Raw genomic sequence first — 15,776 nt, 5'->3', positions numbered from 1 at the left:
TTTCCATTGTGATAAGATTAAGAATGACAAACTTTGCTTATAGACACCCTGGAGAAGCAGAAAAGTCGCCATGAAATGACTCCACTCTGAACCTCAACAGAAGTCCAAGAAATAAACAAATAATTATAATAGTAATCAAATAAAAACCCCAACCCCTTCAAGCCTCTCTCTTTCTTCTCTCGGTCAATTCCTTGACTTTCTAGGCTTTAATTGTTCTTGTTTTCTTTATTTCTCCAAGTCCTGAAGCATGGAATAAGCACAGGAGAAAACACAGCGAGGGAAATGTCAGTTGGAATCCTCTGAAGAAATCAGGCAGAAAGTTGACCTTTTGGCACTTAGCAGTGCAATGCAAGGTAGAACCGCGTGCGCCCCTTCCTCCTGCCAGGTCCAAAGGCGATTTGGGGGAACAGCCCGCCTAGTTCATGTCCACACCGGCAGCTCCGGAAAGGAGCAAAAAGCTCCCGGAGCCCGATCCCCACGGGAGGAGCGGTCTGTCCCTCTCTGGGCAAAGGGAGAAATCCGCTTTAGTTCTCCGAGCCTGTCCCAGCAGCCAGGAAGGAGCTGAGTAGCGAGCACTGGCGCCGGGGTGGAAGCCTGGGGGACGCACCTGCAGAGGCTCCCAAGACTGGTGGGAGAGCTGCCCCGATGTCTGGGTCTAGCCTACACCAGCCACCCCCAGCCACCACCGCCTCTGGTCCAAGTTTTGCCTTCTCCTGGCAGCAGCTCGTGCCACAAGTGCACGAATTGAGGGGACAGGAGGGGGTCGGGGGGCACGAACCACTTACCCTTTGAGCTGTTCCCTCATGGTTGTAAGGGTTTCACAGGCAGACAGGAGCGGGAGCTTAGCGTGGAGGAGTAAGCTTGCCCAAGCCGCCGGGCTCCCCAAAAGTCGAGCGCCGCCGCCCAGGCTCGCAGCCGAAAGCACTGCGGAGGAGCCGGGCTGGCTGGCGGGCTGGCGGGCGGACCGGACGGGGAGGGGAGGTGGGGGGAGCTGTGTGCAGACGGGGCGGGGCCGCGCAGGGCTCCGCCCCCACCTAAGGACCTGGGAACCTGGACAGCCAGGGACTGTGAGCGCTTTCAAAACAAAATAGAAAAAGAGAGAACGAAAAGAAACTAAGAAGGATATGAACAAAGACCGAAAGGAGTTGAAGGTAGACCCAGGAACCTGGAAGCCACACGTCCTCTTGTCAGAATCCCCTTAAAAATCCTCTGGCAAGAAAACTTGTTGCCTAAATAAATGACCTAGGTGCAAATGACCTCATCGCAGATAATTAGTGTGTGGGCTTGGAGTTTTCCTTTTAGAAAATGAAAGAAAAAAATAATTATCACATGAGAACGTATTCACCTCACTCCTCCACCCCTTCATCAGTAGAAAATTAAAGGGATGGGGCAGAAAAACATGAAATCCAAACCTATTCTACTGAATTATTTTTTTGAAATGAGATGGGGTCTCTCACATAGTTCTCACTGTCTGGGAATTCACTTTGTAGACCACGCTGGCCCCGAACACACAGAGAGTCGCCTGCTTCTTTCTCCTGAGTGTTAGCATTAAAGGTGTGCATTACAATGCCTGGCTAAACTGGATCCTTAAGAAACGTTTATGTTGGTGATACAGCATTGGTTCTCAAGATGTACATCTAGGACTAACAACAGTTCCACCATCATCTACAGAGTTCTTAGAAATGGAAGAAAAAAAAAAAAAACCAGGGCCCCAACCTGGATCTATCAAATCAAACACTGAGCACACTAAAGTTGGAGAAACACCGATACAGATTCACAGAACACTACCACCAGTGGTTTGTCTTGAAGTATTAGGAAAAATCTGAAAGGATCGCTTTTCCAGCATAGCACTGGATTGGAAAAGACCTTAGGCCTGATGGTCTAGTGTGACTCGTATCAGAAGCTGCAATAGGAAGAAGGTACAGTTTAACTACACACAACTGTTTTGAGCTTGGAAACATTCCCAACAAAAGAAAGCCTTCATTAGCACAAGAATTTTCCACTATCTCCATATCTTCATATTTTAGACTCGGAGGAGTTACTCTGTGTTTTTATTGTTTCTCTTTGTTCCTTTCTTGGCTGTTTTCTTTTTATCTTTCAACCATTTGTTTTTCCCTCTTCTGGTGAATTCATCTACTTAAGTCTACACTTTAAATATATTCTTTTTTATTATTTTAAAAACTTCTTTTCTCCCCCTTTACATTTTTACTTAGATTCTTTGAACTGAAAGGACCGGCAGCATCAATTTCTGCATATTGGTATGCCACAGCCCAGCAAGGAGGCAGAAAGAAAAAATGAAATTTGAGGTTTCTCTATTACCTTTGACAAAACAGATAAAAATATTGATGTTATCACTAAAACTATGTGCCTGTAGGTAAAATTGGTGTTGCTATTTTAAAACAAACATGGTACTTCTGGCATTTCCCTTCAAAGACTAGGGCTGCCTTTGCAGTACTGTAGCAATTTTGAGCTAGTGAAATGAAGGGGTGCTGCTGGTGTGGCCAGGGGAGGGCATACTCAGACTTATTTTGGGGTGAGGGTGTCCCTAGTCTAAAACTAGATTCCAGGTCTGTCTCCTCTATCTTTCTCTGGAGGGAGGGATTAGTTGCCTTTGATGAGAAAGTGGTAGCTTTTGTGGTAAATCATTCAGAGTAATCGTTATGTCGATGCTGGATATCACTTAAATATTGTTTACTGTAAGGAGAAGATACAAACAGCACAGCATGGACACTTGTAAATATTAGAAATCAATCGCCTAAAGATGTGCAACCCCTGTGTGATGAGGCTCACTGTCAGTCCTTTTTCTTTGTGTTTTGTTGCCTGTTTGCTGGTTTTACATTCTAGTAAACTGCTCAATATTCAGGAATTCTGCTGTTTCTCTAAACTCTAAATGTGAAAGTCTATTTTCCCACTATCCAATTAGAGAACTACTAAGAATGAATTGTCCGGGAAAAGAAAAAGAATGGAAAACAGAATCACTATTCAGAATTTTTAAAAATTTGACAGATGGCAGTTCTCAAAAATATAGCATTAAGTCCTTTTTTAGACTTGAGTTATAAGCACTTAAGCAATGGTTCCAAATCTTGATATCATTTTAGAAAATACTGAAAGTATTATTAAGGAATGACATGGGCATCACACTGTTTTGTTGTTGGTTTCAGCCACATTAGGAGTTTTGATTAACAAGTAAAGGTATTTTTTTTAAAGCACAGAGTTGCCTGATCTTCATTCTATGTGTAAATTACATAATGATATTATATATGTGTGTGTGTGTGTGCGCGCGCATGTGTGCAAGTGTGTACATACGATTTATTTAGAGTAGTTGTTTTACATTATTCTTAATTGTGTGTGGCATGAGGAATTGAACCCATAATTGCCACTAAGCTGTATCACAATTTTTCTGTATTATTATCACCGGTATTATTATTGTTTTGTTTTGATTTGAACCACAGACCAGAAAAGAATGCAAAGTTGAGAAAAAAATCAATTTGAAAACCTGACTACAGGTCCTGCTATGAATGAGCTCTTTGCCTCGCCCTCCTAACCAGAACATGGTGGTGCAAGAGCTGGAATTAGCACGCCTGTTCCTAAGAGTGATGAGATTGGCTATTCTGCTGCACTGCCACAGACAGAGCCTCTCTTATCATGAAAAACGTCTGTGTTTCCTTTAGTGTGCTCACAAGCAAGCTTGCTGATAGATGAGAGGAAAGGCAACTGAACTTGGTAGAAATATCAGGAAAAGGGGAATGAGACATGAAGGGGTCAAGAAGGTGATTCAGCAAACATTCCCATAGCTAAATCACATTCATCTTTGGATCACTTAAACTTTGCTTGCACCTCCGAAAAGCTAGTTCTATAGCCTAAGAGATTGGGCTTATTCCCCTATTCTCTGCTCTGCTCTGCTCTGCTCTATGCCCCTAGGAAGCTGAACCTCTGGGGAATCAGGCTCTCTTGCCCTTTGATTTCCGCTCACTTTCAACCAGTGGGAGGCAGTGATGAAAGGCCCATGGAAGAAGATGAAAGGGAAGAGAGCAAGTGATAGCTAGGTATTTATTTCTCCAGCTCCCTCCTGCTGACCCCTGGCCTGGAAGTATCTAGGTTCTTTGACTTGCAGCCTCATTGGGAAATCTTTCCCTTCAGGCCCCAAGCCATTCCTTCCATTTGTGCCCTTGCACAATTTTACCATTCCTTGTTGTATGCCCACCTTGCCCAAAATCTTTGAAATAGGTTTTTCATTATACTGTCTTCAGGTACCCACGTCGAGAGTACCGTGTTTCTTTTTGAATGCTTCCCAGCCCAAGCCATCTTCTAGAGCGATGGATTGGACACTGAGGGTCAGATAGACAGCAAAACACAGTTTTACCCCGTGGGGTGGAAAAGCATATTGAACAGTCACTGGACAATTGTTCTTATAACACTCCTATTAAGCCCACAAAAAGTCACATCAAAATCAAATTGATAATAGGAACAGGTGCAAAGGAAAACAAACTCAATTCTTTTCAAGAGCTTTGGTGGTCTACTTGCCTTCAGGAGGGAATGGCAACACAGAACTTACAAAAAAAATATGGCAGGAATGCTGTAAAAACCTAGAGTTGATCTGCACTTGAAAGGTGTGGGAACCTTCCGAAAGAGGGAGAAGTGTGGCTACAAATGTGGCTTTCTCACTCCAGTATTGCTGTGATGACTGGATCAGAAGACAAACTGGAGTTAGACCAGCAGGTACAAGGTTACTGCAGTATAAGGGGGATCTGAGGGAACCGCACTAGTGTCTGAGGAATAAGAAATTCTAATATAGTTGACAGTAAAAGATCCCCGACTGACTAGATGTGCACACAGAGAAGAAGGAAGATAGCAGTCCTAAACTCACCAGCCTCACAGGAGGAATATTCCCCAACACCACCAACAAGATATTCTTACATTCTAATTTAACTGTTCCTGGGCATTGGTATTTTTAAGGCTCTCTGGGAGAATCTAACATAACCAGGGATAAGGCCTTGTCTTGGGGTTCTATTGCTGTAAAGAGACACCGTGGTAATGGTAACTCTTACAAAAGGAAGCATTTCCTTGGGCTGGCTTACAGCTCCAGAGGTCTAATCCATTATCAACATGGCAGAAGCAGACAGCATGGCAGAATACAGGCACAAATGTTGCTGGAAAAGTAGGTGAGAGGTACATCCTGATGTGCTGGCCAAAACTCTAAGCTTGGCATGAGCCCACCCTCACTGACACACTTCCTCTAAACAATGCCACCCCTCCTAACTGTTCTACTCCTCAATTAGTGCCCCTCCCTCATGACTAAGCATTCAGATATATGAGCCTCTGGGTGCCACTGTTATTCATACCACCACAAGCTTCCTATCCCAAGGTGGATCAAAAACTGGATGGATAACAGTCACCAAACAAGAAATGTCACAGCGGGTTAGAGGGGGGACAGGACAGATGATAAGTTACATACCTCCCACAATGAGAAATGAAGATAGTTGTATGGTGTAAAGAGTAAATGTACCTCGGAGTTAGTTGTTGACCCTTTCAATTTGGGGCTTAGATGGATAATCATTTGGAATGGAGTTACACTTTGAAAATGTCAGTATTGTAGGAATATTAGGTTTAGACATGACCATTTGGTGGCAAGTGTAAAGGGCCGAGTACAGAAGCCAGGCATCTCGAATATTCGATAAGTACATCTTAAGTTTTTTATTAACCTTTCTAGGCTACTTGTAATTTATTTTAAATGTTACTCCAATGTTAGCAGTGTAAAACTGATTGTTAGAATATGAAAATGACAACAAATGGGTTTACAGGACAGTCACCAGGAAGGTGGCCCTAAGGAACATCACCAGTCCCTGAGAGTCAGCTTGCTCTAAGAGTCCTTGTGTGAATTTTATTTGCTGCAGCCGACATTAAATCTGATCTGTATCATTTTGTAAAAACCCATTCAGAGGATAGGTATTGCTTCAAGTAAGTAATGCATATCTTATAGTAAAATGTCAACACTTGTATAATCCAGTAAACGTACAATATCTCCATGTTTCTCTTTGCACGGTGTAAGCTCCAGCCAGAGACCATGAATCAGACTTCTAACAAATGCTTACGATAACAGTGAATCACTGCCACTTAGGGCAAATGTGATGGTGTCCTAATTAAAATACGTCTAACAATGCCTCTAGATCATTGTTAAACATCAGCAGCAACTCTGCACGCTTTTCTTTCAGACCCAGAGCACATCATCCTCCCACAAAAGCTGATTTTTCTCCCCCAGGCCTTTCCTTTGCAGGGAGGCAGAATTAGCCAGGCCGCAGAAAGTTTTCTGAGGCGGCTGCCAGCTACACCAGAGATTTCACCAGACAGGTTCTAGATAAAGTCGAACTCTCCTTCAATTGCAAGCAGTTTTCACTTAATACGATTTCTCAAAGCTTCACAGAGCCACCGATATCAAGCTGAACATCTAAAAAGATGTGAAGTTTAGCATCTTCACTAAAATAGAGGCACACTTCATTAACCTCAGAGGCCGGTAGTCGCTTAGTGGGAAAGAATCGGCGTGCCTATTAGCCTGGAAGCTATAGCACTACCAGGCTTCTAGAACTACATCACCTGCTAAAAATGGAGAACTGATTAAGGTGGTTCAAGTATATCTGCTACAACATTCCTGGTCCACCTTAACAGCTCAGAGCTGTAACTATCTGTCTGCCTTTCCCAAGCTGATTGTGCCAAATAGCAGGAATTTCAAAACTAGGCAGAAATTCTGACACTCTGCATAATCTCTCTTCCTCTTCAGCTACAAATAAGGCTTTGTATTCGATTAGACGCACAGCAGGTGAAAACCCCAATTAGTGCATTCATTCTGGGACCTCTCTACCTTCCTCCCACACACAACCAGACTTTAGAAAAACAATAGGGGTTGTGATAGCCTTTTCTCAAATCATAAATTAACCCTTAGATCTACCCGATGAAGAATTATCATTGCAAAAGGTTGATTAGTTTTTTTCTTCTTGACTTCACAGTTGGGGTTAGAGACAATTTTGCTTTACCAGAATTGACTTTTTTTTCCCACAAATGCGCTCAGATTTTCAGATCAATCCAGAAATTGCAGGTTTTTTTCTTCCTAACTGAAAACTCAGAGTGCCAATATTATCTAAAGAATGATTGATGAATAGTCTGCTACAAGAGAGAATTACTTTTAAGCTAGATTCTTATTGTGGTATATTTGCAATGAGAAATATTACATTTTAGTGTAAGCAGTAGTACACTTTGGCCTAAGGAAGTACACAAAATCTATATGTCATACTTTGTAAATATTTATTTGTCAAAAAAAATCGTCATTGCGCAAGGAGAGAGGTTTTGTTTGAACATGCAAAAATTAACACAGCTTTAGGTTTTAGAGTGATTTACTTATACTTTGTCAATTGCTTTTTTGGAAATAATTCATGACCCAGTTTTATTTATGAGCAGATGATTTAAAGAGAACAGCTTTATCTTTTCTAATTGTTTTAGCACTATCACTGTTCTTGAAACAAGTCTTGGGACTTATTATCCACAAGAAAATACTGCACATATATCAAATAGCAATCCAGCTTTTACAAACACTCATCTGTTGCTGTCAGTGGCTCATTTCATTCCGAGGCTTCTTAATTAAAATGCAAAACTCTCCATACATACCTTCCTACATTCCCCTTTTCTGAAAATTCTCGAATTTCATAAAAAATATTAAATGAGGGCTGGAGAGATGGCTCAGCGGTTAAGAGCATTGCCTGCTCTTCCAAAGGTCCTGAGTTCAATTCCCAGCAACCACATGGTGGCTCACAACCATCTGGAATGAAGTCTGGTGCCCTCTTCTGGCCTGCAGACATACACACAGACAGAATATTGTATACATAATAAATAAATAAATATTTAAAAAAAATATTAAATGACAACCTAAGCATAATTAATACTTATGATTTGGTTCTTGAGATTGGGCAAACAAAGGAATTGCCAGCCAATTAAGTGAATAAGAAAGTCATCTTAAATTGAAACAGATAGGACACAATAGTACAGATGAAGACACAATTTTTTTCCTTTAAGATGCATATCTCCAAGCATTATGTCTTATCAAAAGCAGCTTTCTTAATGCATAGCATTATGCTATATGCATCAAGATGCAAAGCAGAGACCAGGCCAAATTCGCCCCTTCAGAGCTACCCACTCAACACTTGCTAGGTGAGTAGCCACTTAGGGAACGTTTGTTAACTGCTCTGTAAAAACACGGATGCTATGGAACAGGAACAGATTACGGGTCAAAATCACACAATGACTCGGAAAGGGGTTGGAAGCCTGGGGACTACTGCGTTAATGGAAAGTGGCCTGCTGCACAGGTGTGACTCCTCAGAAGCCAATCTGCTATGTTCAAGTCTACTGCTTCAAAAAAATGACGGGCCTGCTCCAAGTGCCCCCAATCTTTCCTCCTCCGTTGTTTACAAAAGGAGCCCGCCTTCCTTGCTTGTTCGCTTGTGGTGTCATTACGGTTTGGATGTGACAGAAAACTAGGTGTGGTGATGCATACCTATAACCCCATTTACTCTCGAGAGGCGGAAGCAGCAAAACTATTAGTACACGGCCAGCTTGGTCTACAAAGTCAGCCTCTGTTTGAACATAGAACACCATAGAATAAAAACAGATTCAGTGTCCTCACTTTAGCTTTCGTCTTAGATTGTGATAGGGAGGAAAATGAGAGGCCCTAGTGCCTCAGGCCCTCCTCTCTCAGCAGTTTACAGAAGGACCCTTTCTTGTTTTGTTTTGTCTTAGTAGGCGTGCCAGTTCTCAGGAGGGAGGCTGAGACAGGAGAACTGTGAGCTTAGGGAAATCCTGTACCAGAAAGTGAACTCAAGGTCATCCTGCGATTCATAATGAGACCTTGTCTGTGGCAATTACCTCCAGGACAAGGTAGAGCAAGTAAGGAGACAATTCCTTACAAGACAAATTCATAGTCACAGCCTAAAATATGCAGAACTTTTTACAGTATTTGCTATTGTTCTTTTGGTATAAGTGTTAAACCATGAATATTATTCAGACGTGTTTTAAGAAAAGGGTGTATCCTGGTTCATGTTTTCAGATAGCAGGATTCTGAGAGAGACAGTGAATACTGATTTGGCAGATAACAGTGGGAGAAAAGGCGGTCTTTGATGGAGGCCTCTTGGTGGCAGGTGTTTTTTTTATTTTTTAAAATTTATTCTTCCCTCATATATTTCATCCAACAGAACTTTCCCCTCCCTCCTTTCCACTTAGTCCCCTCCCTACATCCACTCCTCCTCCTTTCCCTTCAGACTTTTTAGGGATAACAACCAATATGCCACATCAAGTTACAAAAAGATTAGGCACCTCCCCTCTTATTAAGGCTGGACAAGGCAACCTAGTAGGAAGAACGGGTCTCAAAAGCAGGAGAAAGAGTCAAAGACAGTCCTGCTCCCATGGAGTCCCACAAGAACACTGAGTTACACAACTGTAACTTGCAAGGGACCTGGGTCAGTTCCATGAAGCTCCCTGATGGGCTGTTCAGAGTCTGTGAGCTCCTAGGAGTCCAGGTTATTTGATTCTATGGTCCATGTTCTTGTGGTGTCCTTGGCCTCTCTGGCTCCTACAATCCTTCCTCCCCATATTCAGCAGGATTCCTGAAGCTCCTCCTAATGTTTGGCTGTGAGTCTCTGCATCTGCTTCTCTTGGTTGCAGGATGAAGCATCCGTGATGACGATTATGCTAGGTTCCTGTCTATGGGTATAGCAGAGTATCATTAGGAAACATTTCCTTATTTATTTTTTTTTTTTTGCCAGTTGTGTTTTGTTCTATCGTATGTTTCTAAGCTATTGAGCCTCTGGGTCCTGACCCCCCTGACAGTACCAGGGCTGAGTCCTCACTGTCTAAGTCTCCAATGTGTACCAGTCATTGGTTGAGGTGGCAGGTTTTTTATATATATATATATATATACATATTAGAGTACTACTCAGCAGTAAAAAACAATGACTTCTTGAATTTTGCATACAAATGGACGGAAATAGAAAACACTATCCTGAGTGAGGTAAGCCAGACCCAAAAAGAGGAACATGGGATGTACTCACTCATATTTGGTTTCTAGCCATAAATAAAGGACATTGAGACTATAATTCGTGATTCTAGAGAAGCTAAATAAGAAGGTGAACCCAAAGAAAAACATATAAGCATCCCCCTGAATATTAACCTTCATCAGGCGATGAAAGAAGACAGAGACAGAGACCAACATTGGAGCACTGGACTGAAGTCTCACGATCCAAAGGAGGAGCAGAAGGAGAGTGAGCACGAGCAAGGAAATCAGGACTGCGAGGGGTGCACCCACACACTGAGGTGGCAGGTTTTGAATGGACTGCCTATGGGAGGAATTCTACAGACAATCAGACAACAATGAAAAAGGAAATGGATAGCTTACAGGTTCACTTCAGCAGTAGAGCTCTTGCCTAGCACGTATGAGGTCCTGTGTCCTTTTCCCACCACGGAAAAAGAAAGTGTGTGTGTGTGTGTGTGTGTGTGTGTGTGTATAAAACAACTTTGCCTGTTCATCATATATCAGTGGCTGAATCTTGTACTCAAACACTGACTCATTTGTCAGAATTTTTTAAAAATTAGCATTGATTTGCTTGTATGTGTGCCTGTGTACAAGCCATAGTAGAAATGTGATGGTCGAATTACAGCCAACAGGAGACGGTTCTCTCCTTCTACCATGGCTTCAGGATGGAACTCAATTCATCAGGCCAAAGCAAGTGACTTTACCTGTTGCCAGAACAGGGGGAAAATTAAATACAAAAAGAAAATATGACTGCTGTAAATTTTTAATTTTTCCACCATTTCTAAGAAAATATTTAAAGAGCTCATCCCCAGAGTAAATTTCTCTGTTAATTTTCTTCCAATGGGAATTTCTTTAAATGGTGGCAATAATGGCATATTTATAGACTACTTGTAATGTATCTTCTTTGATTGTTCAAACTCTTCTTGTTGTTTTTTAGTGTTTGTGTAAGCTGGGGGTACTAGAAACCTGGTGTTGAAATATAAAAAAATGATTCTATAATGTTACCAGATTCTTCTACTATGGGGATTTAATGGAAATAAGGTCTTATCTTTAGCAAGTTTACAATCTATTTGGGGGAAGGGGTGGGATAAAGATACATATGACCAAATATAATATCAGTGAAACTAAGATAATTTCAGAAATTAAGAAGAAAATTGAAATCAAAGTTAAAGAGGAAAAATGATCACTTTGACCTCTTGAAGATCAAGAACTAGCCTATGGTTGGAGTTGGCAGGTTGACTCAGTGGACAAAAGCACTTCCTACCAAGCCTGATGATCTCAGTTCTCTCCCTGAAACCCATGATAGAAAGACAAATAAACTTGGAAAAGTTTCTCCTAATGTCCACATGTTGTGGTATGTGGTATAGTACACCCACAAGCACATACACAATAACAATAGTAATATTAATAATAAAGAACCAGGTATTTTGTTAGTGCATAAAGAGCTAAGCAAGGGGGGAGGCTGTAGCGATGGTTCAGTGCTCAAGACTAAGGATCAGTTCCCAGCACTGACATAGTGGCTTACAGTTATCTGTAACTCCAGTTTCAAGGGATCTGCCGGCCTCTTCCAGCCTCCAAGTGTATCAGAAATGCCCACAATGCACTTTTATACATGCAGGCAATGCACCCACCTGTGTAAATAAATCTTTTCCTAAACTTAAGGGAAACCTCTTAAGCTGATTCTCCAAGCTAATAACTCACATTAATAATTTGGAAGGCATGGGTTTTTATAACATACTGCTGTGCTATAATATTAGTTTATGTTTTTTAGAAACTCAAAAATTATTGGGAAATATTAAACTTTATGACTTGAGAAAACGAGTTGACAGAATATGCTAATAGTTCCCATTAGGATACCAAATCATTTTGTGTGTCTGAGAGAGTGAACTGAGATCTCACTCTGCCAGTCTTGATTTCAATCGGAAGAATCCTCCTAAGGGCTGGCACTAGTGCATGCCATTTTATCCAGTTTTTCCATCATGCTCTTGAGTTGATACCAATAACACCTTACTACAGAAATCTAGGTCTTCATGGTTTGACCTATTGATAGTTTTTAGAAGGTAGCTGGCAAAGAATGGAAGCTTCTTCTTATATGATACACATAGCAGAGACTGGTAGGACTTGTATAGTTAGAATGTCGTCTTCTTCAAATAGGATTAAATTGTGGGTGAGAAGAGATCATGATGAAAAAGTGAATAGGGGCTGGAGAGATAGCTCAGAACTTTAGAGCACTTGATGCTTTTACAAAAGACCTATGTTCTATTCCTAGCACCCACATTGTAGCTCATAACTGTATGTAACCCAAATTTCAGTGGATCAGATGACTTGTTTTGACTTCTGTGGGCACCAGGCACACATGATAATGCACATACATACATGCATGGAAAACGTTCATGCACATGAAATAAAATAAATAAATTTAAAATAATTTAAAAAGGAAACAGGTTAAAATAAAAATGTGTGCCCAGCAGACTATTCCAGCAAATCCAGTTAAGAGGGAATTGAAAGGGCAGGGTGCTAGAGAGATGGCTCAGTGGTTAAGAGCACTGACTGTTCTTGTAGAGGACTCAATTCAATCCCCAGCATCCACATGACAGCACAGAGCTGCCTGTAACTTCAGTTCCAGGGAATCTGATGCCCTTTGCTGACATCCACAGAGACTGGCCACACCTATGGTGTGCAGACATATATGCATATAACAAATCCATATAATATTCATGTTAATATAATAAAACTAAAATATCTTTAGAAGAAAGAAAGATGAAATCCTGAACTAAGTGTTTTGAATTAAAAATTGGTGGAAAGGTGTATTATGAAGCAGATAATATAATTAAATCACTGCTACTTTTCAGCTGATTGGATATATGATAACGGAAAGAGAAAAGTCTAGGAAATTTTTTTTTCTTGAGACTGGATTTTCCTGTAACTCAGGCTGTCCTTAAATTCACTGTGTCACCTGGGCTGACCTTGAAGTCACGACAATACTTCAACCTCAGACTCCCCAGTGCTGGAATTCTGACATGAGTTATTATACCTGGCTAAATTTAGCATTTTAAAAGTTTTTATTATTTATTTTTATGTGTATGTATTTTACCTGCATGAATGTCTGTGTACCACATACATGCAGTACCTGCAGAGATTAATTTGTTGTAGATTTTCTTATAAGTGTGTATACATGTGTATATATGTGATATGTAATATTTTAATATATACACACTATATGTGCATTTATACCATGCACTGTTCCTTAATAACTGGGCGAGTATGAGTGAGAGGTAATGTATATTTAGCAAGAGTGAAGAGCTGGGTCGGATTTCCAAAGCCACAAAATAATAATAAGGAAACATAAAATTCAGCGTTAAAGAAATATAAACAGGGGGCTGGAGAGATGGCTCAGAGGTTAAGAGCATTGCCTGCTCTTCCAAAGGTTCTGAGTTCAATTCCCAGCAACCACATGGTGGCTCACAACCATCTGTAAGGAGGTCTGGTGCCCTCTTCTGGCCTGCAGACATACACACAGACAGAATATTGTATACCTAATAAATAAATAAATATAAAAAAAAAGAAATATAAACAGAATAAAACTTTAAGAAAGAAGACTGAAACATAGATACCCCAATTATAGACCTTGCCATAGTTATTAAATGTCATTGTGCACATCTACCAAACTAGGAAAGACAAACAATTCAAGGTGTTAGGACATCTACAGAACAAGAACTCTCAAGCTTTATTGCTAGAAGTGAAAATTGGTATAATTATGCCGAGAAGTAAAATAATATATAAAAGATGAACACATATACACCAATGACCTAGAAATTCTATTGCTTAATATAGTTTCTGCATAAATACATGCATGAAATGATGTAGTTTAAAATGTTTATATTATCATCCTGAGTATGGAATGCTCACACAATGGAATATTCCAGCAATGAAGATGAACAATTTACAGCTTCATATAATGGTAAAGATGAAGCTGTTTAAAGAACCGTGCATAAGAGTGCATGTAGTATGATCCAATATATTTATGCATCATATAAAAATAATGCATTATATAAAACATATTGGATCATATGCATATATATATAAATATAATATATAAATATATCGGATCACATATATATGTGTATATATATCTATCCTGACAAGAATAATTCATGGTTTTAAAGTCAACTTTACATCATACAGTATCTAATTTTATTCAATCTAATTTGTCCAGAGCTTATAGATTGCTTTGCCTCATTAAGATTGAATAAAACTACATCACTTTATCATTACTGCATAGATTTTCAGATGGGAAACACTGCATGATGTCAAGTTTTAGCAAAACCCCATCAGGGGTGGTATTTATAAGACCTTTCTACATAAGCTGAGACTGTGGCACTAAACTATACCTAAGGTAAGGCAGTCTCATGAGAACCAAAACAATATGATTCAACAATAAAGCTTTCTATTGGCCCAGGTTAAGAGTGTGAAAAAAATATCTAGTACAGTATTTTTCTTTTCTGTTCTGTCTGCCTCCTGGGTTCTGGGATTAAAGGTAATTGTGTCTGAATTCATTTTTATCCCCCAAAGGTTCTAGTTTTCTTTTTTCTTAATATTTATTTATTTATTTATTATGTATACAATATTCTGTCTGTGTGTATGCCTGCAGGCCAGAAGAGGGCACCAGACCCCATTACATATGGTTGTGAGCCACCATGTAGTTGCTGGGAATTGAACTCAGGACCTTTGGAAGAGCAGGCAATGCTCTTAACCTCTGAGCCATCTCTCCAGCCCCAAAGATTTATTTATTTATTACGTATACAACATTCTGCCTCGATGTATGCCCGTAGGCCAGAGGAGGGCGCCAGGTCTCAATACAAATGGCTGGGAGCCACTATGTGGTTCCTGGGAATTGAACTCAGGACCTCTGGAAGAGCAGCCAGTGCTCTTAACCTCTGAGCCATCTCTCCAGCCCCTTATTTTTTCTTAATAACAAGTACTTTTGGAAAAGTCTATGATCTCAGCATTTAGCATAAGGAAACTGTACATCAGTATAATGAACTAAAATGTGTTTATGTATGATTTTAGTATGTTATTATAAATTTTACTAAGTGGACATGGATTGACCAACACCAATGTGATTATCACCAGGGTTACTCACAGTAACAATAGTTGTAAGTACGATTTCTTGACTATTTTTTAAATTCAAACAAGCCTATGGGGACTTTCTAGTCACACTTTAGTTTGAGAAAAAAGAACATAGAGAAACCAAGAAACTTCCTCAAGGACTTATGACAAGTAATTGACAGAGTTTTGCTCCGGAAGTAAAATACTAAGGAGTCTATGTCTTCCCTGTTCAAGGATTTTCAAATAGCAGGCTTTTCTACTTAGTAGATTATAATAAAGTGTACACAGAGAATCCTGTTCAGTATTGCTTTTAGGGAAACAAATTCATATCAAAAATATAAGGTTACATAACAAGAGCAAGCAATCCTTGTAAAAAATTTCCATTCAATCACATAAACAAAGAAACCAAACATAAATGCAGAGGTGTTTGTGTGTGTGCACGTGTGTGTGTGCATACATGCGCATGTGCATTTCTATGCACATGTTCACTGAGAAGAAATAGAGTCTATTTTTTTACAGTAATTGGTAAAAAATTTATAAAAATTGCTGAGTCTGTATAATATCATTTATCTCGACCAGGGTATGGAATTTATTGGGG

General features: G+C 40.1%; 1 protein-coding gene across 6 annotated transcripts in view; it reads right to left on the bottom strand.

Moving 5' to 3' along the window:
* The window catches only part of Dmd (dystrophin), a 2,258,623-nt gene that overhangs the window by 142,700 nt on the left and 2,100,147 nt on the right, over nt 1-15,776 (bottom strand). For 4 of the 6 annotated variants that reach the window (XM_057760248.1, XM_057760246.1, XM_057760249.1 and 1 more), the window contains exon 1: nt 786-925. The exons of the other annotated variants lie outside the window; for them this stretch is intronic. In XM_057760248.1, the coding sequence (XP_057616231.1) occupies nt 786-805 (20 nt within the window). In that variant the 5' untranslated portion in view covers nt 806-925. Of the gene's footprint in view, nt 1-785; nt 926-15,776 lie in introns of those variants that run through there. 6 annotated transcript variants of the gene reach the window in all.

This window comes from Chionomys nivalis, chromosome X (genome assembly GCF_950005125.1).
Source record: "Chionomys nivalis chromosome X, mChiNiv1.1, whole genome shotgun sequence".
In the NCBI taxonomy this organism is placed as follows: Eukaryota; Metazoa; Chordata; class Mammalia; order Rodentia; family Cricetidae; genus Chionomys; species Chionomys nivalis.
Note: the sequence above shows the minus strand (reverse complement) of the source record. Positions and strands in the feature narration are given on the sequence as shown.